General features: G+C 32.9%; 2 protein-coding genes across 2 annotated transcripts in view; both read left to right on the top strand.

Annotated features, from left to right (window-relative positions):
• Positions 1-27,139, top strand: part of LOC134251436 (uncharacterized) — a gene marked incomplete at its 3' end in the record, with an annotated part of 63,643 nt that overhangs the window by 27,463 nt on the left and 9,041 nt on the right. The gene's annotated exons all lie outside the window — the stretch shown is intronic.
• LOC134251432 (angiopoietin-1-like) lies at positions 7,029-18,367 on the top strand. Its single transcript, XM_062733842.1, has 5 exons — positions 7,029-7,534; positions 12,205-12,347; positions 14,264-14,360; positions 14,521-14,685; positions 18,105-18,367. Exons 1-5 carry the CDS (start codon positions 7,042-7,044, stop codon positions 18,353-18,355), a joined length of 1,149 nt encoding a protein of 382 aa, XP_062589826.1. The 5' UTR covers positions 7,029-7,041; the 3' UTR covers positions 18,356-18,367.

Genomic DNA, 27,139 nt, shown 5'->3' with positions numbered 1-27,139 from the left:
CAGACCTTTTTTCTTTTCATATACAGTAGAATATGTGCAACATCTTATATGTGAAATGAAGAAAGCAATTGCCGTGGCCTTCAATTCGACGTTTTGATATCGACGACTGATTGTCAGTGAACAATAGTATTCCATTCCTAAGTCGATACGATATATCCTGGTGAGCTTGAGATAAAAGATACCACAGAGTCTGACACATTCGTTTCATATTTAAATATTTTATTTAAAAAGGACAGTAATGGTAATCTAACAACCAAGCTCTATGGTAAACGTAATGACATTACGTTAACTTTTCAATCGTCAACTACCCTTACTTATGCAGCAATATACCGTCATCACTTGCATACGGAGTTTTTATACATCTCAGTTGATATGCAAGAGCATGCTCTACAATATCTACAACTAGGTAAATTATTGATAATCAAGTTGATGAAACAAGAATATCAGTGCAGTTTTGTTTAAAGTCATCATTTCGTAAGTTCTATGGTCGATAAAATGATTAACTCCATTACTTATACACAAAATTGACGACGGATTTTTCCGTTATTTCCCGATCATGACAAGGAACACACTGCTGGTGTGACCGGTCGGCATGCTCACTCTTCCATGGCACCTGATCCCACCTCTGATGTTTTGGAGGTCCGTGTTTGCTCTGCTCCTATTTTGTATTGTTATATGGACTTCGAGTTTGAACACTGTTCGTTATCTCCATATCCTTTAATTATCTCAGACGAGGCTTCTTTCCTCTTCTGCAATCATTTTAGTTTGACAACACTTGTATATAAAATAAGAAAATAAAAATATTATTGTGAATATTTGCCTTAATTGCCATGTATGAATAATTTAGTTTTTTTCATAATTTGCATACTGAATTATGATTTTCTTATCAAACCCTGTTTTACATCTGGAGTTTGACCACGCAACCTTTAAAGCATCCTAATTACCTTATCTTTCGAAAAAAATTAATTAAAAACCATTTTCAATGTCCTCATGGAGTTTCTGAATATTGATGAATAAAATATATCGAGATAACGAACAGCATTCAAACCAAAACGTTCATCAAACAATACAAAATAGGAGCAGAGCAAACACGGACCTCAAAACATCATAGGCGGGATCAGGTACCATTGAGGAGTGTATTTAAAAACAACTGTCACAAAGTAATGGCTTTAAAAGGCAAAAACCCTTACCCTGACAATAAGTCGGTAACAGTAATATGTTTTGACTGATTGCAGTTTTACGTAAATGAAAGTTAACGCTGATTTATTTTCTTTTATTTAAGGTTTTTGGAAACCTCATGCGACTTCGTAGACGTATTTGACGGATCTTCTAATTCATCCGGTCGAATCCTATATACAGACAAAAAACCAGATTATATTTTGAAAAGCAGCAAAAACGCGATGATGATATGGTTTCACACGGATCGCTTTGTAGTAATGAAAGGGTTTAAAGCGGTGTACAGTATTGGAATCTTTGAAAGAAACATCGAAATGAAACAATAAAACAATATAAACTTTTATATAAATGCTTGTGTAGGATTACGAGTGTCTAATTAATAAATAACTCAAAATTAATCCAGCTCCGTGACCTCGTTTTTGCTGTCTTGAATCTTTGATTGATATTAACATATATTCCATTTCTAATTCAAATTATTTAAATGATATATTGTTAAATATGTGAATAAGATTTATTGTTAAAAAAATAAATGACTTTAAACGAAAAAGTCATGACAAAATATGATAAGATGTAAATTGTGTTTTGATATAAGTTTAAGTTCTGCCACTAATTTAAATTTTTGGACGAGAGGACCAGTGATTTTTTTTTTCATTTTTTTTCCATGTTTTATTCACTTTAGTAATATGATATCGAAGAAATCTTTCATTGAGTAGATTGAAAATATTATCTACGCTGTTATGACATCTTAATCCAACCATTGCATTGCAGACACTGCAATGTTATTATCAATATCATATTAACGTCGCTTTCATTGTTTACCGTTCTAGGTCTATATCATGGACATCGCAATATTAACAATTTTGATAAGACATCGAGTTTATATTCAGTGAAATATAAAGAGATAACAGTATTTAAGCTCAAAACTCCATTAAACATTACAAAATTGTAGCAGAGCAATTAATTTCCAATTTCCAATTTTCCTCTTAAAAAGTTTGTTTGTTGATGTTTAAATACTGTAGAAGTACTTTTTTTCGCGTGGCATTAATTTACCTTATGTACGCGGTCACAAATTCTTCTCGGAAATTGGTCGTACTTCATATGAATGTAAGGCATATAGTGACAGTCTAAAAAATTCACTTAATTTTCCACACGCGGATTAAACAGAAATTGAGATACCGCGGAATTATGACCCCGTGAAAAATTACGTCTACAGTATTTCAATCGACATGTTAATATCGCAAAGCGAAATGTCATAAGCTTAAGAAGTCTTAAGTTAATATCGTGTGTTTGACTTTGTATTTTACGTCAGTGGGCGGAGCCTATTGAAAGTAACAAGGCAAACCTCGTGTAATTTAAATGTTTTAGACGATATTAAATTAAAATTTACAATTCTATTTCACATTGTCAATAGAATCAATCACTGTCTACTTTGTTGGCACTTCAAGAATATTTGGTAAAGTGGGATAAGGTGTGGTAATTTATGCATAGTGGATTCCATTTTTAAATAATACTATGTCTTCCAACAATCGATATGAATTTCCATGGGTACCAATTGCGCCCCGTCATTTGCACACTATTATTGTATTCCTTGGAGCAGAATTCAAACGGAAATCTTTTACGAGTAAGAAGAAAACACTTGCTGTGGCCTTCAACTCGACATTTCTATATATTGACGACGTAGTTTAACTTAACAATAATTATTTCTATTCTTATGTCGATACTATATACATGTATCACGGTGAGCTTGAAATAAAAATATAAATGGCAGAGTCTAACATAAAATACTTTAATGTTAATATATCAACCACCCTTTATGATAAACGCGAGGACTTTAGTTTTTGAATCGTCAACTTCCCCTACTTATGGAGAAATATACGTTTGTCAACTGTATACGGAGTATATCTCTCAGTTGATTCGATACGGTAGAGCATGTTCCACGTATGAACAATTTTCCAAAACGTGGTTAGTTTTTGACTATTAAGCTGATGAAGCAAGAATATCAGCAGTCTCGTTTAAAGTCATCATTTTGTATAAGTTCTATGGTCGATACAATGACCTTGTCAGCAAATACAATTTATCATTGAGTCAATTGCTGACTGACGATTTTCATACTGATTGATTGTTAGACCATTATTTACCGACTGAGATGTCTCCGAATTTTTTATCCGTTATTTCCCGATCATGACAAGGAGCACATGGTGGGTGTGACCGGTCTCCATGGTACCTGATCTTGCCTTTGATGTTTTGGAGGTCCGTGTTTGCTCTGCGATTATTTGGTATTGTTAAATGGAATTTTGAGCTCGAGTACTGTTTGTTATCTCCACATATTTCATTTCAGTAAAATCATTAAATGCAAATTACTAATGACAAGGTGAAAAAAAATTTACACTTACGATATCAGTCGTCACATTAACTGTAAACTAAAGCTTAATAAATTTAAGATTGATGCGAAGGGAAGGCGCTTATTTTTTTCTCTTTTTTGAAAGAAAATATTTACGTCGACAGTTACAAATTTCTTTGAAGTTATCTTTACATATTGATTACATTTATCAATTTCGTTCTTTGCAAACAGCGAACCTTTCAATGTTTATGCATTAAATAAACACTTATGATAAGAGATCTAATCTCTGCTTAGATTTCCCGCAGTGTTGCTTCTATTTTGAAATCGGTTAATTTGTGTAAATATATTGACTCGCTGTTTGATACAGATGCTTTAATTAAAAACAACTCTTAAGGCCATTTAGCGATTTGGCAAATATTTCAAAATGCACTAAGTGCATGTTTCCTATCAGAGGAAATTTGAACCTTTTTATTTCTTGATTTTCTCTTTGAATTTGATTTTCAATTATTCTAATATTTATTCATTTAGTTTTTTTGCTACAGTGTTCCAAGTTTTTATGAATCAGCATGTATGCAATGTATGCAATGTTAATTGCATTTGAAAACAAGAGGCCCATGGACCACATCGCTCGTCTGAGAATTTTTAAGCATGTTCTTAACCAGATTTCCCCATCCTTTATAATACCTATTTCGGCCCCACCATACATGTGGGTCTTGATTTGTACATTTTAAAATCTGAATTACCCTTTCACAAATGTTTCAGCTTCTCTAGCCCAATGGTTCTTAAGAAGAAGATATTTAAAGATTTTTCCTATAATTTTTTTTTTTTGATAAATTTTGGATTTCCTATTGTGGCACCTTCCTTACCCCAGGGGTCAGATTATGACAATTTAGAATCTACAATACCCCATAATGCTTCCAAATAAGTTTCAACTTTAGGGTTTTTGAGAGGGGAACTTTTTAAAGATTTTCTTATATATTTTAATGCAAAACTTGAATTCCCTGTTGTGAATACGCCCAACCCACGGGGTCAATACTTTAAAAGTTTACAATTCACACAACTGCTTGGTTTCTCCAAGTACCTTTAAGCTTTTCTTGTCAATTTTTAAGTGTTGTTCGAGAAGATTTTCTTATAAGTCTACCTTTTTGGTCTTTTATTAATTATTTCCCCAAAGTGAAGGGGCTTGATCTCTTTTTCTACAATTTCAAACTCCCCTTTACCCAAGGATGGTTTTTACTAAATTTAGTAAAATCGTCCCAGAAGTTCTTGAGAAAAAGTTGAATATGTGACGGACGGACTGACAGACAGACAGAGGACGAACAATGGATAATCAGAAAATTCACTTGAGCTTTCAGCTCAGGTGAACCAATAAATGGTATTTTCTTTCTCAAGAATACTTCAAGAAGTATTATATATTTTTGAAGTACCAAAACAATTGTTATCAAATTCAAATTTAATGTACAATTATTCTGGACAAGATACAAGAGGGTGTTATTTTTTCTTCATAGAATCCTTATGGTTTATCTTCTGATAAGCCTAAATCACAATCATGTTGACTTAAATTAACAAACATTTTAAAACTAGAGTAAAATCAGAAAAGAATCACAATTATGAAATATTTTATATACAATATTAAGAGATAAAAATCATATATTTAAGGAACGCTATGTCTGACCTAAATTATATCTACTATAAATAAAGAATTTAATTATTGATTTTCGAAACAGGAACACGTACTCCATTGGTCATATAAAAAGAAACATTATGTATCTTAAAGTTTCTAATTTCTTCACGAATGTTTATGATGGCTTTCTTAAAATGAATAATTATTATCAGTTGTTTTTCATTGCATTCTACATGTAATATGATGAACACAATAATTATTACAGTAACTTTGGATATTAAGATATTAAAATGTTAACATTTATTTAATGCAGATGCATAAAGAAACTGTATTGAGTAAAAAAGAATGTAAATTTCAAAGCCCTGTTTAACCGATTTCTCTGATTATAAGGATAACAATCAGCTAACGCTGATATCTATATACAACCAAGCCTGTTTATCTCACATTACAAGAAAAGAAGATAATGATACTTCGACATTGAAAGAAAAAAACATCTATTACTCGTGCTTTTGAAATTATAATGTGAACGTATGTTGTATTGAATCTAAATACTTTTATTTCAGAATTTATGCAAAATATTATGAGTGAAAAGAAGAAAACACTTGCCGTGGCTTTCAAATCGACATTTAGATATATCGACGACGTATTGTCAATTAATAATGATAATTTCCATTCCTACGTCGATACGATATATCCTGGTGAGCGTGAGATAAAAAATAACACAGAGTCCGACACATCTGTTTCATACTTGGATATTTTACTTGAAAAAGACTAATGATAATCTAACAACCAATATGATAAACGTGATGACTAACATTTCTATCGTCAACCAACTTCTCTTACTTATGCAGCAATATACCTTCATCACCTGCATACAGAGTATAAATATCTCAGTTGATTCTATGCCTAAGAGCATGCTCTACTTATGAACAATTTCTAAAACGAGGTAAATTATTGACAAGCAAGTTGATGAAACAAGAATATCAACAGTCCAGTTTAAAGTCATCATTTCGTAAGTTATATGGTCGATACAATGACCTTGTCAGCAAATACAGTTTATCACTGAGTCAAATGCTGACTGACGTTTTTCATACCTATTGTTAGTCCATTGTTTATACAATGAATTGACGACAGATTTTTCCCGTTAGTTCCTGATCATGACAAGGAGCACACGGCGGGTGTGACCGGTCGGCAGGGGATGCTCACTCCTCCATGGCACCTGATCCCACCTCTGATTTTCGGGGGCCCATGTTTGCTCTGCTCTTTTTTTGTATTGCTTTATGGACTTTGAGATTGGATACTGTTCGTTATCTCCATATCCTTCTTTCATATGACAGGCGGCCTCAAAAGAAAGACTCGTGTCTTTCACTTCTTGTTCATGTTCGGATCAATTGTTGAATGAACTTTCAGCCTATGTTGATCTGGCGCAGAAAAGGAGAATCGGGGGAAAACAACGCCCTATCACTAGGCTACCGTGACCGATAATCTTGATGATATATAATATATTTTACTGTGTTAATAGCCAATATTTAGCCTTTTAAAATTTTCGTGAAGAATATGTTTTTGATACTAGTACAAGAAATAGGTAAAACGTATGATGTACTAAAACATAAAAAAAATGGGATATACTCAAAAATGATCTTTCGAACAAGTTCTTATGTTCTGATGAACCCTCTGAGCTTCTTTCGATTTAGTCCTATGACCGATTCAGATTTCTTACTAGTGAAACTTTGTGAACATGGTTTTCCCTCGAAGCATTGAAAAGTTTCAAGAAAGTAGTAAAAGGCTAGCTAAAAATCTGCTGGGAAGAATCCTTTAAACAGTAAGAATTCTGACAATTTCAGCAAAAAGGATTTTCTTACATACAGTAAAGAGTGCAGTGAAAAGCAAAGAAGACATAATGATTACACTGGGTTATAAACTTATCATCATTATTATGGACTTCTGCATTCTTTCAAATGCCCATTCTCTAGTTACTGGAAGTAATGAGGCGAAAACTAAGGATGTCGATATCCTCAGACAATTGTTGAACCAGGAGTCTTTATTCAGAATAGCTCTGACCAAAGACGTCGAGAACATAAAACAATACCTTTTATCAAAACAGAAAGAAGCCACAAACCAAGAAAATGGCATTTCAGGAATTCTTCATTCATCGGAAGAGGGGAATTCTATTAACTCATCATTTTTTCAGACTCTTGCAGAGAACGTCAACAATCACAAAATAGAGGAAATGAGAAATGAAATATCTTTACAAAGAGAACAATTTTCAAAATTATCTGAAAATTTTACCAAGCTTTCATCAGTTCTCTTAAGAGGCTTTGAGAGACTTGAAAATATGAACGTGACAATAAACCCGATGCAAAAGATTGCTGTGTTGGATAACGACGTTCTCGGTAAGCAACAAAAAAATTACAAAATAATCTATTGCAAATTAAGCGTCTTCTTAACTCAGCACAAAGTTGAAATCTTATGAAAACTTTCAAAATAAAATTAATATTAATTTCTAGATGAAAAAAAGTGCCAAATAGTTTACATTGCACTTGCAAAATTGTAGATCTGTGATATTTAAAGTATATATAAGGGGCATTTTTTGTTAAAATAGTGATATTGGTGAAAAAAAAATAAATTAAAGATACCCTTTAATTACCAATCGACCTACAACATAGGAGACCCTTAATGTTTAAATGTATCACATGTACAAATTAGGCCCTAGCTGTAAAGATAAGTAAGAAATTTGATGGAACGGCTGAATTCATCCTATTTTCCAATACAGGTTTGCTCTTATTTAGTTTTTATTGTGAATACTCAGTAAAACATCTACATATAAAGCAGAAAAATAACAGACTCTGAAGTTTCAAGAAAATTAAATGAAAATCAATTAGATAAACATTTAATGATTTCATTTGAACATGGAAGATATCGGTATAATCACAATGTACAAAAATAAATATGACATATTTTTCATTTGAAAATGTTAAATGAAGATATCTATGGCACGCCAAATTCACAAAAATGAGCTAAACCTAGTTTCACAATTGATAAACTAGGTTTATCGACTGTAAAGATAGTTAACAAACCATGAACTATAGTTAACTATAGTTTTCATCTGTAAAACTATATTTAACGGTTGTTAACTATAGTTTACGAATGCTAATCTAAGTTTATTTGTCTGTAATATAATGTTAACAATAGATTTTGTTGATAATCATAGATTCACGTCTGTAAACTATAATTTACGATCGTTAACTATTGCTAAGAGTTGTAAACCATAGTTTACAAATCGTGAAACCGTATTTATCAGATAATCTATGTTTTGCGATCGAAAATGATTGTAGCATGATATTGTATACCATTTGCTATACCGTTGTCTATTACTAGTATGAGATTTAAGTTGGGATTATTCAGTTTATCTGAACACTACATGGGTCTTTAGGCAGACTGACCGGTGAATAGGGAATGCTTACACGTCCTAGGTACCTGTTTTATGTGAAGCATAAAAAAAGATACATATACGAGGGGTGATCAAAAAGTTCGCGAAGTAATTAAATAACTTCCATAATAGAAACTATATTTGGTTTCAGTATTAATTATATTTTAAATCAGTCCTCTCCGATTTTAATGCACATCTGCCATCGTTCTGCACATATGCGAATTACGTGATATGAGCGGGCATATGACCCCCTTCCTAGCGTTTTGTCACAAAAACTGAAAGATTTTTCTGAGTTTTATATTTCTTTCCATGTAAGTTAATTTTTAAAACAAGAACAGTTCATTTGTCAGAAATGGTCAATTCTCGGTAACAAAATGAGTGGATAAGAATATCCTATCTAAAATAAGCATGTCGACCTTCAAAATCCAAATTTTCTGTCTCGGGAAAGACGTTTATTCAAGGTGGAGAGAGAGTGTTGCCTCCTTTATATAATAACTAAAATCTTTAAAGTCTAAAGTAAAAGATATCTTAGAATTTAATAATAATATTGTTGTTGAAATATTAAACTATTTTTTAAAGTGTAAGTTGGGGGTTTTTGTTAGCAAATTCCTTAATTAAAAACACATCTCTATTCAAACTTGCTTTAACTGGCCAACATAACAAGTATCATTTCTAACCATCTGCCTTCCTTCACTAAAATGATCAATCCAATCATTGATTGAATTTATAGGAAGTCATGTGTCTTAATAAATTATGTACAGAGTATTATAGGCAACTTCTAAGGGATTTCTAAGATATAAATGTACTTTAAATTTTACAGTTTCTTGAACGAGTAAGACTAAGAAAATTGACCTACATAGTGACGTCATTTTCACATTGTGACGTCACAAGGAGCAAAACTTTATTCAGCATATGCTATTTATTGGAGTTGTGTATGGCTATGTGTGTACCAAGTTTTTTTTCTAATCTGAATTGAGGTTTTGTAGATATAGAGGTAGTTCGCAACCTTTGTGATCACCCCTCTTAATATTAGGTCATTAAGCTTTTTTTCTGCAGAAGTCTGGTTTCTTTCTTGAAAAAAGTTTAAATGCAGAGATCTTAACCTGTCTCTGTGTGTATATTTTTTGTTGATATTATGGAGTTAAAACTAATAACCCCTCATTTTAAAATGAATCTAAAAGCCTCTGATGTGGTGTAAAAGTTTAACATTAGTGTTCCGCTTCACGAAATACCAATAGATAATTTGGTGTGCCATTTACAACCCACATTCTTGACGATATCGAACAAATAGTAATTGTGCATGAAGGATATGGAGACAACGAACAGTATTCAAATTCAGAGGTCCATAAAACAATATAAATAAGGAGCAAGGCAAACACAGTGACCTCCAAGACATCAGAGTTGGGATCAGGTACCATGGAAGTGTGAGCATCCCCTGTCAACCGGTTACGCCCGCCGTGAGCTCCTTGTGATAATTGGGAAATAACGAGAAAACTCATCATTTATTCAGTGTATAAAAATATACTTACAATTTGCATGAAAAGTCAGCATCTGACTCAATGATAAATTGTATTTGCTAACAATGTCATTGTATCGACCATAGAACTTAAGAAATGTTGACTTTAAACGAGATTGTTTATATTCTTGTTTCTTAAACTTGCTTGTCAATAATTTACCTCGTTTTAGAAATTGTTCATATGTAGAACATGTTTTTGCGTACCGAATCAACTGAGATACATGTATATAGACTCCGTATGCAGGTGTTAAAAGTATGTTGCTGCATAAGTAAGGAAAGGTGACGATAGAATAGGTCATCACGTTTATCATGGAGCTAATTTGTTTGATTACCGAAAATGCTATGTTTTCTCTATTTTTTATGTCAAAGTATGATTTCTTTATCACACTTATACTATAGATCATACAAATTCTATGATACAATTTCTATCAAATTATATTTATATAATAGTGTTGCATTATGCATGTACTATGCCTAAATAGTAGGCAGGGTTTGACACATGGTGCACGAGCCGGAGGCGAGTGCACTATGTGTCAAACCCTGCCTACTATTTAGGCATAGTACATGCATAATGCAACACTATTGTTATTATTATGCTGACTGTTGTAATTATTTATGCGGCAATCTATTTGACTTTTTCCTGAAAATATATCGGTGCTTCAACAGCGCACTTGCAAGAACTCATTCAAAATATTCATGCTAAAATTGTTTGCATGCTTAGTTATTTTGGTTACTAGTATTTTCTCTAAATAAGTCGGGATTTTCTGTCCCAAAGCAACACATCTTTATTTTCTGTTTTCTTCGTAAGCCTTATTTGTTTGCAGACGTCGATTCTCATTGATAATTTTCTTTTACATCCTTCAATCAAGCGTCATATAAAAAAGCGTTTTAATGACCCTATAAAATCAGTTCATCTAACGATCTGTATGTAATTAGTTTGAAAGTTTGTTGTACACATTAATCTAAAGTTCCTTAGAATAATATAACTGTTTTCAAATAATATTTGTCTATTTTCTCCTTCTTGTGTCAATTGTATAAATTAAGTTTATATATTTGATAAAATTATATAAATCAGTGATAGTCTCTATGGCGTAATCGATAAGGCATCGGACTGACAATCTCATGGTCGTGAGTTCGATCCCCGGCATGTGCATGGAAGAATTTTATTCAGTAAATGAAGCCGTGCACTATTTCGGCATAGTATGCTTACGCTATATAAATCCTTAGACCACTATGCGAGAATAGTAGGGTATGGGTTATATAGAGACAAACTGACAGGAAGCATAATAATTCTCAATAGCCTGGTTATAAAGAGAAACATCATGGTCAAGGCTTTTATTTAAAAGTCGAGAATTTGTCGTGCGTCGACAACTGACGTTTAATAGCCTTTAATTATAATCTTATAATATTTAGTCAAAATGAAGGAAACATCATTCCCAGCATTGCGCCAAAAATGAACAATTTTGATAAGGTAGGTTATGAAATATTTAAAAAGTTTTCAGGGAAAACTCTGATATGGTCTTATTTTTCTCATACAAAACAAACTACCTGACTTGACCCTAAAATAGGCATAAATCATACATGTAGTTGAATTATTCTAATATGCAAAGTTATATGATGTTAACGTGTCCTCAATTAATCTATTCAACTCTTTCTGTGTTTTAGAGACAACCAAGTTTTTTTAAACTGTAAGTTACAAGTAACGTCATCGGGGAGGTCACGGAAAAAAAATAATAAACACAGTTTTATTGCTTACCCATCGTGTGCAAATATATCTTTAAACTATTAATAAAATTATATATATGTCAAGCATTAAAATGCATGGTCAATGGAATAACATGGGGAAAAATTGAAAAATATAAGCGGAAGTTAGTTAGGCAAGTTTAAAGATTGAAAAACCAGGATTTAAATTGGAAATATCAACCTGTCATGGACTTGAGATCTAATCTGAAAGTTGAAGTAACCAACTTAAAAACTGCTATTATCAACTTAGAAGCTGAAATTATCAACATAAACTTGAAATAATCAACTTTAATGTCGATTTTTTTAAAGTCGGAACTAACAAAACAATGCTGTAAAAATCAGGAAAAGCCCAATAGTTTTGCCATTATTTTTAGATAAAAGATACAGGGACTGCCAAGAGATTCTCAAGGAGAATAGAAGTCTGATGAACCAGAACGGTGTATATACGATTTATCTGGGATGTAACAAACCAAGGAAGATCTTCTGTGACATGACAACGAATGGAGGGGGATGGACGGTATAGTATCTATATAAATAGAAAAATTCTCTGAAAACAGATTCGGTATATGTATAAGTACATGCGAGGGCTGTTCGGAAATTATTGAGACAATTACATTTACTTCTTAAAGGACGGAGATAATTTCATCAAAATTCATCCACATCTTATAAAGAACGACATAAACACTTAAGCAAATTTTCTAATCCTACGATAATTATAAAAGTTTCTGTGAAGTAATAAATACGCATATGTCTATCGACCCGGAGCAGCCTCGCTACGTCATTTAACGTTACGTTAGACGTAGATTGTTTCGCATGTGAAACGATCGGCAAGCGTTTAATACTCTTCCTTTGTTATTACATATATAACATTACCAAAATCAAACAGTCTCTTTCCTTAAACTATTCTTTAAAAATGTATGCTGTTGCTACCCCAATCAAAATTTTTTATTTATGGGAAAGGATGACTTAGAACCATGCATTGCAAATTTATGCAACGCGGGTTAAATACCGTAACAATATCAATACTGTAATTAACAACTCATGGTCGTCCAGATCTTTTAATTTTACTCTTGTTAAATTAATTGCTAAAAAATGTATACCAATGAAATAACAAACCCTAACACATCATTTTTTTTCTCGTTGTTATTGTTTTATCAGGTCGTTCAGTCTTGCAAAGAGTTCTGCATTGCGCTACACAAAATTTTAGGTATGCTAGCTGCTCCGCCCTTGACGTCAAAATCCATTTTTTTGTTGTTAGCAGATTTCTCTACCGCGCTTATTATTTTTTTATCCCCGTACTTCTGATCAAAATTCTATCAAAGTTGCACAACATGAATTTGAACCAAAGCTGAAATATTATACACTTAAACTGAATTATTTTCGCTCTCATTATGGATCCACGAAGAGTTAGAATTTTGGGGTTACATATTTTCAATATCTGATTCCGCGACTGCTCCGGGTACCCCTACTATTGACACATTTATATACCATTGTAGAGAAAATATTTAATAATTGTAAAATATGTCTTGCTCTTATTAATTTTTGTTGTTTGTCAAACGTATATGCCAATTTTCACTGAAAGACGTTCATTAGAAAGCAAAATATACACAATGTCTCAATAATTTTCGAACAACCCTCGTATATAGAGATAACGAACAGTATTCAAGCTCAAAAGCCCATTAAACAATATAAAATAGGAGCAAAGCAAACTAGGACCTCCAAAATATCAGAGGTGGGATCAGGTACCATGGAGAGTGAGCATCCACTGCCGACCTGTCACACCCGTCGTGTGCTCCTTGTCATGTCAAGCTGGAACGGTATGACATTACGTCGGAAAAGTGATAAAAAGCAAAAAAAAAGTGCATATTAATTATATTAGGTTTTTTACAGAGTTTAAAGTAGTTCTTGATGCACTGGAGCCTACTCGTCGAACCAAAATCAAGTCCTATTGGTCTAGTAACTGAACAGCTTAAGGAAAACAAAATCATATGTTGTTATGCAATTTGTTAAATTAATTATATACATTGTCAGAGAGGAACAAGAATGTTTTTCAACCAAACGTTTCGGTGACGTTGTCGCTATTAAGGTCATCTAAAGAGAGCGCTTTCCATCTTGCCACTTGTATTATCTGAATGGTATTACGTGTATCACTGAATACAGTAGGCAACAATAAGTATTACACTCACTCTGAAATTGAAAGAAATACTTTCTTATTATTTTAGTCCATCAGCGCAGCAACTTTACATCAGTGATACTTTTACTCGCGCACATGTAGGCCTAATTATTTTGCATGTTCATCTTAAAAACTAGCATTAATTTACTTTGAATATGTACCCTGAGTTTCTTTTTACTTTCAATGTGCATTTTTTGTCAGTTTAATTTTATATAAAAAAAGATTGGAAATATATACAACTGTAGATACGTGTATGACAGGTGATACAGAGGAGATTTGATGGATCGACAGATTTTAACAGAGAATGGAAAGACTACAAAGAAGGTTTCGGAGATCCTAACAAAGAATACTGGTTAGGTAAGATGAATATAATTTTAATGATCAGTGCTGACAATGTTAAAAATAAGAAAGATTAATATATATACATTTTTTAATTTTTTTGATATTGCCTGTTTGCATTTAGCATGGATAATCGAGGTATTTTACATTTAAAATGGGGGATTTTATATTTTTAAAGGGAATGACGCAATACATGATCTGACCGATAGAAGACAAGAAGAATTATGGATTGACCTAGAAAAATTCTCTGGTTCGTTTGTGTATGCTAGATATTCAAACTTCTCAGTTGGCAGAGAGCAAGACAAATTCCAACTGTCTATTGCAGGATACAGTGGAAATGCAGGTAAAATGTTGCATACTTGTTATGTGTTCTTGTATGGCATCATATCAAATGACTTTGTCAGCAAATACAATTTGACATTGATTCAAATGCTGACTGACGTTTTTCTTTCTAATTCTACCGTTCACGGTAGCCTAGTGGTAGAGCGTTCGCTTCGTGATCGGGAGGTCCGGGTTCGATTCTCGTTCCCGGCGCCGCGTCAAACCTAAGACGTAAAAATAGGTAGTGACTGTTCCTTCGCCAAGCGCTCGGCATTAGAAGTGAATGTCACGGGTCTTTCGGATATGACCTTAAAAATGTAGGTCCCGTGTCACGGTAGGCGCTGGCACGATAAAGAACCCTCACTGCTCAATGGCCCTGAGTGCCGAGTAAGGGTCTAAGTTTGAAGCCCTTCACCAGCATACGGTGACGTCTCCATATGAGTGAAATATTCTCAAGAGGGACGTTAAACAATCTACAATCAATCAATCAATCAATCTTTCTAATTCTAAGTCCATTATTATTACAAGAATTGAATGCAGATTTTTTCGTTATTTCCCGATCATGACAAGGAGCACACGGCGGGTGTGACCGGTCTACAGTGGATGCTCACACCTCCATGGCACCTGATCCCATTTCCGATGTTTTAGAGGCCCGTGTTTGCTTGCTCCTATTGTGTCTGTTTTATATACTTTTGATCTTGAAAACTGTTCGATATCTCCATAAGTTTCATTTTGCGGAGAATATTATGATTATTTCTTGAAGTACAGCTCTATGATTTTTCCGTCATTATGCGATTATGACAAGGTACATACGTCGGATGTGACCGGTGTGCAGCGGATGCTCACTCCTCCATGGCACCTGATCCCGTCTTTGGTGTTTTGAAGGTCCGTGTTTGCTCTGCTCCTAATTTGTATTGTTTTATAAACATTTAAGCTTGAATTCTATTCGTTTTTTCCATAAATTATTTTTCTCATTGGTTCCAAGCTCTCTGAATTGCTCGAACTTGAACACACGATCAAGTATATAACAGCATAAAGACTTGTGTTGAAATTTATAGATTCTGAAATGCATGTCAACTTGATGTTTCAAAAAAGGAAACAATTTGCTGTTAGCAATAGCTAATGTCTTGATGTTTCTGAAAAAGAAAAATAAACTTTATATTCTATTTTCAATTCTCATGTTCTGTAATTGGTACGACGTTACAATGCCTTGAATAAAAATCTACTTTATATTAATATACAATTATTGACTTTTGATGAGGTCTACTCGTGACTATACAGACCTGGTCAGGTATTGGTTGACCGAGGCCGAAGGCAATAACCGTTTTATTAAATGATGAGGAATTTTACAACACTGCTGACTCTTTCATTCTTGTCTCCATCAAATATAAACATCCATAATGTAAAGTGTAATTACACTTTTTACATGTTTATATACTTCAACAGCTAAACAAATATTAGTTTAAAAGTTAAAAACAATATTAATAAACAATAAATACTCAACCATTTACTTTCAAAAGTTCGTAATCTCCTTGGTAATGGCGTCTGACATGTTTACATTCACACCGACACATGCTTTGAAACACGCAATCTGATTGGTCGAAAAAGCTGTAAGCAAATCTATGGTTGGTCGAGAGGGAATTAATTAAAACCCGAATAAACCTCCCAGAACGTCATACGAGGTGAACTCACTCTGAGGTACACACCAGTAAATGGCGTCTAGACCAATCAGAGAGCACCAAAATTCCTTATCATTTAATAAAACAAATTACAGAATGTTTTTTTAAAAATCAATACAAAACATAATAAAAAATGTAGACTTTTAGATTATTAAATTCCCTTAATTACTCTATTGATATAAGGGGAAAACAATTACATTAAACACCCCGATTTTTTTTTTGATCTATAGTCTTTCAGTGTTAAAAAAGACAAAAAAGTAAAGCTTGAACCCCTTATCTTCAAATTTTGTTTTGTCAATCTCAGTAAAAAATAATTTTACAAATGGTGCCCTTTAATTCGGTCAATCCATGAATATATCGACTTCACAGAAAAGCAAATCGACTTTCCACTTCGTGCTCGGTCGATATATGCTTTTCTGTGAAGTCGATATATCTATGGATCGAACTCATCAAAGGGCTATATCTATATAATATTTCTTTCTAATTTCTTATTTTGAGGATGTATTTTCTGTAAATTATTTTAAGAACTCTGTAGAATACAAGCAACTTTTAGAAACTGTAAGAATACTATTAACGTCTTTTCAAGTAAAATATCAAAATGCGACAAAAAGGTTTCATACTCTGTGGCGTCATTATCACAAGCCCACCGAGATATAACGTATCTACATAAGAATGAAAGTAACCATTGTAAATTTAAAAAGACGTTAATGGTAATGTAACAGCCAAGCTATATGATAAATGTGAGGCCATATTATTTCCAATCGTCAACTTCCCTTACTTATTCAGCAATATACCTTCATCAGTTGCATACGGAGTAAATATATCTCATTTGATTCGATACGCAAGAGCATGATCTTCGTATGAACGATTCCTAAAACGATGTTTATCTACAAACAAGTTGATTAAAAAAGAATATCAGCAGTCTCATTTTAGATCATCAGTTTGTAAGTTCTACGGTCAATACAATGATCTTTTCAGCAAATATAATTCATCATTGAGTTAAATGCTGACTGAAGTTTTTCTTACTTATTGTTAGTCCATTATTTATACATTTCAATTGATGACGAATTTTTCCGTCATTTCCCGATAACAACGAGGAACACACGGCGTATGTGACCGATCGGCAAGGGATGCTCACTCCTCCATGGCATGTGAATCCACCTCTGACGTTTCGGAGGTTCTAATCGTTTTATGGACTTTTGATCTTGAATTCTGTTCGTTATCTCTGTTTAAAGAATTAATAGATCTCTGTTGTGTTTTCCCGATGTCTACATAAAATTTCACAACTGCTGTTCCACTTTTTCCTAAAACGTCATTTTTTTTAACATTGCCTACTTAATTGCAATTTTCTCAGTCATTTCGAGTACTACAGTATTTGAACGTTCAAATTTTTCAGGTTTTATGTTATTATTTCTGTCAACCTAATACTGTACAAGTCATCCAAATTTCCACGGAAATTTACAAAATATACACATGTAGTGATAAATTACTTTTTAATTAAATTTTGCCGTGCTCGGGGTCATCGTCCCAAGCTTTATAATCCATTCATAATTGTAATTTTACGTTTTAAATTGAATATAAATTTACATTTTGTATGATAAATATGCAAATTATAAATATGAATGACACAATTTTTATTAAGATTTTACTTGTCCACGAACTTTACGGACAACCCACCTATACTTACAATAATATCAAAAAAGAAACACTGCTTTATTAAACAGCGATATAATATTCTACATATAAAATTTATATGTTTTAGGGGACATGATGATACAATCTCATTATTTGAATGGAATGTATTTTACAACAAAGGATCGTGATAACGACCGTCAATCAGGTGTTAACTGTGCTGTTGAGTATCGCACTGGAGGATGGTGGTACAATAGCTGTGGATATTCAAATCTCAACGGTGTCTACCAGACCTCTAATAAGGAAAACTGTAAGGGTGCTTTTTGGGGAGGAAATTGTGATAATATGAAATCTGTTAAATTGATGATAAGATCAAAATAAAAAAAAATTGAACAAACTGCAAATGAGATCTGTCTCATTTATTTGAAAACTATCAGAAAAAAACTTCAATGAAGAAAGTCATATTATTGTACTATAAATAATTGATGTGACGCAAATTTTCATTTTAGTTACTAAAGAAAATGTTTGAGCTAAGCTATTAGAATATTTATTTATTGTATATTAATTATATGTGTACTTTGATTGCGTTCATTCTGCACTTTTACAAATAAAACATGAACGTAATTTCTCTTCTTTTAATCTCTTGCTATCACTGTCAAAGTGGGTTTGCTTACACGAAAAAGGATTGGGCGGATATGTGGTGAATAAATATTTTTTATCAAGCAATAAAGAATAGACTCAATTAAATATCTTAAAGCATAAGAATGAAAGAATGAAAAGGACCTTGCAACAACCAGAACAGATACAATTGCCTTGATGAGATATAGAGATAACGAACAATGATCAAGCTGTAAGTCCATTTAAACAAAACAGAGTAAACACAGACCTTTAATTTCAAACTTAATTGAATTTTTAAAAGTCATTTAAAATCCTCATACATAGGACCAGTCTCTTTGCCCTGCAGCGGATTCGAACCTACGATGAAAGAATCAGCTCCTTATTCCACGACTCTTCAGATGTCTCTCTAACACTGCGCCACGTGGTTGACTTTAAATAGTTTAAAGGCAACCATTAATTAAGTTTAAAGTTGTGATTTATCATTAATGCGGTTGTTTTGATTTTCGTTTCAAATAACATGAATAAGGTGCTCCATAAGATTGTGAATATTCTTGTACTTTGACTATAGATTAATCCCTCAACCTGATAAATGCGAAGGATGTGACCGATCAACAAGGGATATTCACTCCTTCTTGAAAACTGATTCCACCTTCGGGATTTCAAAAGTTCCGTACTTCATGCCCTCTTCTAAGATTTGTACTGTTTTTTTCGTATTAACTTTTCAAATTGTTCATATCTTTGCCTATTCGATTCTTTCCATGTCAAAAAATGGGGGGGGGGGGTGCATATCAAGTAAATAATGGGTTTTAATATTTTAATTGATTTCTTAATTAAAACAATTTCTTTGTGTTCCTCGTTAAATATCAGTGCCAGTATGGGTTGCTTTCTGGTACAAATGTATTGATTAAATTACAGACATGGAATACTTGTAAACAGAAAATATTACCAGGTTTGATACAAGATGTCATCTGATTTTATCGATTTGAGATCATCAACGGTTTGGTATTTTCGCCTTTTGTATTCGAATGTTTAAAAAACAATGTACAACATTTTTTATGATCGTCAACTTAACTCTGCTCAATAGAAAATGGCAACAAATGAACTAACAAATTCTTCAAGAATCTCCGATGAGAAGCACATTCCAAACTGCGATAAACATGAGTTGCTTTTCAGTGGGCGTATTTGATTTGCCAACTCTAGTGTCGTGTCGGGTTGATATTGAGCATGCGCACAAACAAACACAGTCTCTTTTTATTCAAACGACAAGAACGCAACTCGAGTGCATTGAAAATACCCAGACAGTGTTTTGCCTATATTTTATTGGTGATTTTTTGAAAAGCAAAGAATAAGGCGATATTAGGAAAACGACAAATATATTGTTTATCTTCTTCTGCCTAAAATCAACGAATAAAAGATGTAATGTAGCCAAAAATTCTGAGTGATTCAATATTTTTATACGCTCTCGTCTGAAATATTAGCCAATATCCTTATTTAATAATTATAATGATGATTTATTTCTAAACTCTTAACCAAACATCTGCCTTGCCTCACTTTCCTTCCATTGTCAATGTTGGCAGCCATCTTTGTTCTTGCTCACTCTTGTAAAATTGGAGAGTATGTTAGTGACCTAGTTATACAACACGCGCGTCGTGCTCGAGGTGTTTGATTTAGAAATCCGACTCGAGAGTTGCAGCTCGTGTTTAAATCAAATACGCCCAGTAATTTTTGTGAGGACTATGATTAATTTATTTGTTCTAAATGTGCTAGATCTGACCATGATGATCTTAACTGGGATGTCCTATCAACAATAGCTAGCAATCGAAAGAGACAGCTCACAGATTTTCTCAAGCGTATCAAAGAAACTGCTAGAAATTAATGAAGAAATTGAAAAAAAATTAAATCAGAAGAAAGAGTGGAATTCGTTGTAAATCAGAGATTGGGGAATTCTAGAGTGATGATATCAAAGTATGTGGGGATTGAAAGATCGTCTTGAAAAAAGAAATCTAAAAAATAGTTTTGCCGAAATATCCGAAAAACCGAATCTTGAAATGAAAAACCTGGAAAGTAAGCGAAATCTTAGAAATGTTGAAAATTCTTGGGAAAAATGATAGTATGTCTGATAACAACTTGATATATTACCACAGAAAACTGACAATTGTTTCTGAAATAAATAAAAAATAATAAGCATAGGAATTTAGAATGTTCAATGAGATACAAGCAAGGAAATATCATCAATGGTTTATCTGAAGATATCTGTGGAGAAACTTGGAGATTAAAAAAAATATATTACCAAAACAAAAAAAAATTCTAATTCGAAGGGAGAAGATAAGATTAGTCTATATTATGGAATCATTGTCAGGTGCAACGAAAGAATACGACTGCCCAGTTGACAGGTCACATCTACCGTGTTTGTTCTTTATCATAACTGGATAACAGGAAAACTCCATATCAAATGACACATAATGAGATATCAATAAATTACTATAAAACATTGACCTAGCAATTGATACAAAACATGTCAGAGATAGAATACGACCAGAAGATGGTGAAACAGATCGGTGGCGTCTTATCATGAACGATAAACAAACAGTCATAAAAGTTTTATTTCGTTTTTTTGTGTTGCTAGTTATAAGGAGGTATATAATAAATTATCATTACAACATTAACTTAAACCGAAGAGCCATATCACGTCTCGTTGACAGGCGCGGATCATCAGTTCAAACTCGACGCTTCGCGTCTCGTTAGATCTGATCATGATGACCCGCGCCTGTCAACAAGACTTGATACGGCCCTTCGGATCAAGTTACTATTATAATAATGTGTATACCGTAAAAGCGCAAATATTTGTGGAAGATTAAATTTCGTTTATTTCGTTGTTAACAATTATCAACGAAAATAAACCCCACACGAAATTTTATGACTATATATTGAATAGGCTTATTCTCAAAACAACGAAATTAAATGACCACGAAACTTTTTTTGATAACAAATCGACGAAATTTTATCCCCACGAAAATTTGTGCTTCTACAGTATATCTGGCAATGAATCTGTGTCGTAAAGGTAGGCGCATATTTTGGCAGCGATTATATTTTCATGCATAGTTTTTCAGCTTCAATGATTAATAATCTTAAAAATTGTCAACTTACATTAAACATACTATAGTCATGACATTAATACTACGTTTTATTACTCAATAATAACATTTCTAACTGATTTAATGATCAGAGAATTGTTAACGTAACATTTTTACATCTTCATTTTTTTTTCCAAAAAAAAAAAAAAAAACAATTGTTACACCAGCGTCTCTTGCAGTGACCAAAGATGCCGACTTAAAGAACACAATGTGTTCGGTTTCCACATTCCATGCTATACACGCATGTGTAGTTTTCGCAAACAAAACAGCATGGTAAGCGAGAGAAGCTCGATCGGTAGGCCTGCTTCACTGAAAAAGTCGACCAAAATACAAAATTGGAAATAGGGCTTTGAAAGCAATTTTTCCTAATAAAAAAAAATTAGTTGAGAGATTAATATGATCATTGGATGAAGACACGAGGTCTTCATCCAAAAAGACAAAAAGACCGCCAAAGGTCTATTTTGGGGATCAAGTGCTGAAATCAGTCAAAATGATGATAAGGTCAAAATTAAGATCCCCATACATCATGTGAATCTGTTTGAAGTTATTGTTTATAAGAATTTCAAAAAAAAATTATGAGACCTTGATCACAATGTTATAAAGATTTTGTATATTACTAGTAAATGTAAAGCTTTGATTTATCAAAGTTTAGGTTACCCATGAATGTTTGATTTGATATGCTTTACAATTGATCAATTGTATAATCATAAAAGATTTGTTTGCATCACATGCAGAACAATATTGTTTCGTCGATATGAATGAGAATTGTAAAATGAAACATAAACATAAGGTTTTAAAAGAGTTTGTATCGACAAACTTAGAAATTAGAAATGGTGATTTTTTATGAGACTGCTAATATTCTTGTTTCATCGACTTGTTTTTCAATAATTTATCTCGTTTTAAAAATCGTTGATACTTAGAACATGCTCTTGCGTATCGAATCAAATGAGACATACATGTATACACTCCGTATGCAGGTGATGAAGGTATATTGCTGCATAAGTAAGAGAAGTTGACGATAGAAAAGTTCAAGTCTGTGTTATTTGGTGAGACACAAGGAAGCGTTGTTTTTGTGAGCTTCCCTCCATAACAGCAGATAAGATTTTGAAAAACTCTTTTGCAGTCTTCTTAAACCCGTCAACTGCTTTTCCCTGTTAGAAAAATTTTAAAGATAAAAAATATTTATGTTTATGAATGAAAATGTGATATATACCATCTCAAAAGGTTTTTCCTATGAGTCCAAATGCAGGATATGGAGATATGGAACAGTATTCAATCTCAAAGTCCATAAAACAATACAAAACAGGAGCAGAGCAAACAATAACCTCCAAAATATAAGAGGTGGGATCAGGTGCCAAGAAAGAGTTATCATCCCCTGCCGCTAGGTCACACCCGCCATGTGCTCCTTGTCACGATCGGGAGATAACGGAAAAATTCGTCGTCAATTCAGGGTATAAATAATGTACTAACAATTAGTATGAAAAATTTTAGTCAGCCTTTGACTCGATGAAAAATTGTTTTTGCTGACAAGTTCTTTGCATCGACCATAGAACTTACGAAATGATGACTTTAAACGAAACTGCTGATAGTCGTCTTTCATCAACTTGATTGTCAATAATTTATCTCTTTTTAGAACTTATTCATACGTAGAGCATACTCTTGCTTATCGATTCAATTGAGATATATATACTCCGTATACAGGTGATGAAGGTATATTGCTGCAAAAGAAAAAAAGTTGACGATAGAAAAGTTAAAGTCATCACATTTATCATAGAGCTTGGTTGTTAGCTTACCATAAACGTCTTTTTCAAGTAAAATATCCAAGTATGTAACACATGTGTCAGACAGTGGTATATTATATATCAATCTCAACAGGATATTGGGGCGTCCCCTTCTAGAATTTTTCACTTACAAAGAGACGAATTATTAAACATCTTTAATTATGTCCGATGAGGAAAAGAAAAGAACTCCAGAATTTTCTATCACAAAGCCAAAGCCCCACAAGTACACTTACTGGGACTGTGAATGAAAACAATGCTATAATTGATCACTATAAAAAAAACATTTACATTTCGATTACATTGAATATGATATCCCACCATTGTAGGCAGGTTATATCAGTCGTCTTATATCAGTATGCTTATCTTTTTAAAACAGTTTTTAAATGTTAAACAGGTCGAGCTGTTAAAAAAGTATTATATTCTCTAAATCTTCTATCTAGCATGTACTTTATATTTTTGATAACGAATTTTTACTCGACTCATTTTAGCTATATTATCTATAATATTTTGATAGATTTATTAATCCAAAAGTAAATGTAGATGAAAAAGGTTAAAGTAAGTACTGTTAGATGAAAGTTTCCCCTCAACAATTAAGTTACTTTATAGACTTCAATATAATTCTCTGACCCACAATTTCTCCCGCTACCAGTATTTAAAAGTGCTTTTGATAAATCAAACAAGCTTTTATTTTCAATTTACTGTGTTGCAGACTTTAAGGGAGTTCCTAATTTAGTAAATTTACGGGGTATATTTGCATTCAAATTCGCAAATGAACCACTATTACAATCATTCACACACGTACTAACAACTATGAATTATTATAATTTGTTACACAAATGATATGGTCGGACATTGAAATGAAAAAATGAATTAATACATATTATTTAAAACAATTAAAACGCCTTTAAATAAACTTTATATTCAATGTACTGAGACAAATAAACAAACTATAACCCCCAACTTAAATAATATACGTGTATCGCTTTTTTCTTTAATGTGAATGATTCAAGAAACTACAAACATGTTGCAAATGGCCTAGGTAGCTAGTAGAGTGAAACAATTCACCGTTCAAGTACGCTGCGGTAAATTAACCTCGGTTTGAAAGGATATTAGAGGGAAACGGTGCGAAACCCATATTTTCCAGAGATTACCTAGTTAATATAATCAGGTATCGGATTTCCGAGTGGCTGTACACATTTCTATTCAAAACAGCAGATTTATATGGCTAGTAAAATGGAAAAGGAAGTATCAATTGCTGGAAATGTGTTTGATTGTCCAATTTGTTTTGAACAGATGAAAACACCAAAATACCTTCCATGCTTGCACACTTTTTGTTAGGTATGTTTGAATGCGTATATCGAAACTTCGATGGAATCAACAAGCAACGCCTCAAAAACTGATTTTGCATGCCCTATTTGTCGGAAAAGTGTAAAACCTCCAAATCTTGACTTATCCGTGAAAGACTGGGCAAAGAATTTTCCTGACAACTATTTACTTTTAACTTTGATGGAGAAATCTGGCGACAGCAGTGAAAACTGTGGGGCGTGTTGGCGTCAAAACAAAACAAGTAAGTCATCGTTTTGGTGCGTCAGTTGTGCGCATTCTGTCTGCACTGAATGCAAAAATCCATGTAATGTTCAATGCATTAAAGAATCACAGAATTATCACTCTAGAAGAGTTTAGAAATCAGAACATTTTTCCTGACATTGAATACTATTGTGATCAACACAGTGGTAAAACAGTAGAAGTTTTTTGCATTGATCACACCAAACTTTGCTGCAGTGTATGTTTTGCAACCAAGCATCGTTCTTGTATTGATGTCAGATCATTAGAAGAAATTTCAGAAACTCGAAATCCAAAGGAAGATGATATACTCTCAGAAAAGCTTTGTGAATTTATTCAAGACACAAATGAAATGGAAAAGGAATTTCAAAAGATGAAACAGGATCTGAGGCAGGAGAGTGAAGAGATTGTAGAGAAAGTAATACAGGAGGTGGAAAATACAAAAAATATTCTAGCAAAGAAACTGGGTGAATTTGTCTGTTCCCATGAAAAGGAGGCAAAAGAGAAAATGAATGATTTAGAAAACATAGTAAGACAATTTTTTCATAACCCTTAGGTACATGTACAAGGATTCACGATGACATTTCGTTAACACAGAAGATCTTATTTTTATTCTATCAAATACTCATGCAATGAATAGTAATAGTCTGGGGTTTGTTGTCGTCGTATTTCATGATAAATGTTTTTACTATAAACAAGCTAAGGTAATCTTATGCTCGTATAATTTAAATTTGAAACCTCAAAAGATGTGTGCATGGACCATTAAAAACCAAGATTTAACCGATCATAACATACACTTACCTGTAACGAAAAATGCAACCAAATAATAATACCTAATGTGATACATTATGGAATGTAGCACAGAGGTTGAAAATTACCGTAGAGCAAAGTTTTTAGCGAGGAGTTAATTTTCGCAATATTAGAGAGCGTACTGAAATAACTAAATCTGAATATCGCTAAAAACTATTACTTGATATTGTATTTACTTAACTTAGCGGAATTCTTTCGCGATGGAGGTAGGAAAAGTCTGTTGGGTGGGGACAAAACTGCTATTGTACTATGCAAGATCAATCTTTGTAGATTCTAATTACTTTTTGAGATGAGCTAATCCTAAAATGTTACATTTTTACGACATTTTTAGAATATTTTTTAATTAAGCGAGCTCTTCTCATTAACTTTTCATTGACAATCGTCGCATTTTCAAGCTGATAAAATAATCTAAACCTTTCCTTATTTGACAATCTACTATTTGGAGTTCAGTTCTTAGCAATACATTGTACTTTCGACGTTAAATTGTTCAAACCATTCGATTGTCATTTCTGTAAACCATATGCCATGTGTCCCAGTAATCTCGTGAGATTTGAGCTTCTCGACTCCCCCGCAAAAGAGCGGTAGTAAGTTAGATGACGGCGAGGAACACGATATTACGTATTGCGTTTTATTTGTAATAGCTTCTTTGGTGAGCAATTTTAAATCGCTAAAATTCCATCTCGCTAAAAATAAAAAATAAAAAAAAACATGAGGAAAAATAGCTTAATTTGCATCTTGCTAAAATTCTACTTAAACGGTATCGATTTGACACCTCACCTTCCTTAGTATAGGTGAGAAGAGAACACAAAAATGAAATGCATTAAGGTTTCACACTTATAAATTCCAACGAAATAATTTAGATAAGGGTGTAAAGAATCGTCACCTGCATTTAACACGAAAAAAGAAAATATTAATGTTTATAGAATTTACAGACTAGCACAACTATTTGTTTACCAATTATTTCGTGTAATAAACTCATTTGCTCACTCGTTACGTATTTTCATATGTATTGTTTAATATGTTACCTAGCACTGGATTTAGCGGAGTAGAATTTGGAAGAATGATATATGTGAAGATGACAAATAGTATTCAAGATCAAAAGTCCATAAAACAGTTCAGAATCGGAGCAAAGTAAAACAAACTTCCAAAACATCAGAGGTGGGATCAAGTGCCATGGAGGATTGGACATCCCCAGCGGACCGGTCACATTCGCCGTGTGCATCTTTTCATGATCTAATAAATAGCGGAAAAAAATCCGT

Source organism: Saccostrea cucullata, unplaced genomic scaffold (assembly GCF_032062105.1).
Source record: "Saccostrea cucullata isolate Sc308-1 unplaced genomic scaffold, CSIRO_AGI_Scuc_v1 ctg3420, whole genome shotgun sequence".
Taxonomy (NCBI): domain Eukaryota; kingdom Metazoa; phylum Mollusca; class Bivalvia; order Ostreida; family Ostreidae; genus Saccostrea; species Saccostrea cuccullata.
Note: the sequence above shows the minus strand (reverse complement) of the source record. Positions and strands in the feature narration are given on the sequence as shown.

Coding starts and splice junctions, on each gene's coding strand:
- LOC134251432 (XM_062733842.1), top strand. CDS start 7,042: ATGATTACACTGGGTTATAAACTTATCATCATTATTATGGACTTCTGC. Junction 12,348..14,263: donor CGAATGGAGGGGGATGGACG/GTATAGTATCTA, acceptor CGTGTATGACAG/GTGATACAGAGGAGATTTGA. Junction 14,361..14,520: donor TAACAAAGAATACTGGTTAG/GTAAGATGAATA, acceptor ATATTTTTAAAG/GGAATGACGCAATACATGAT.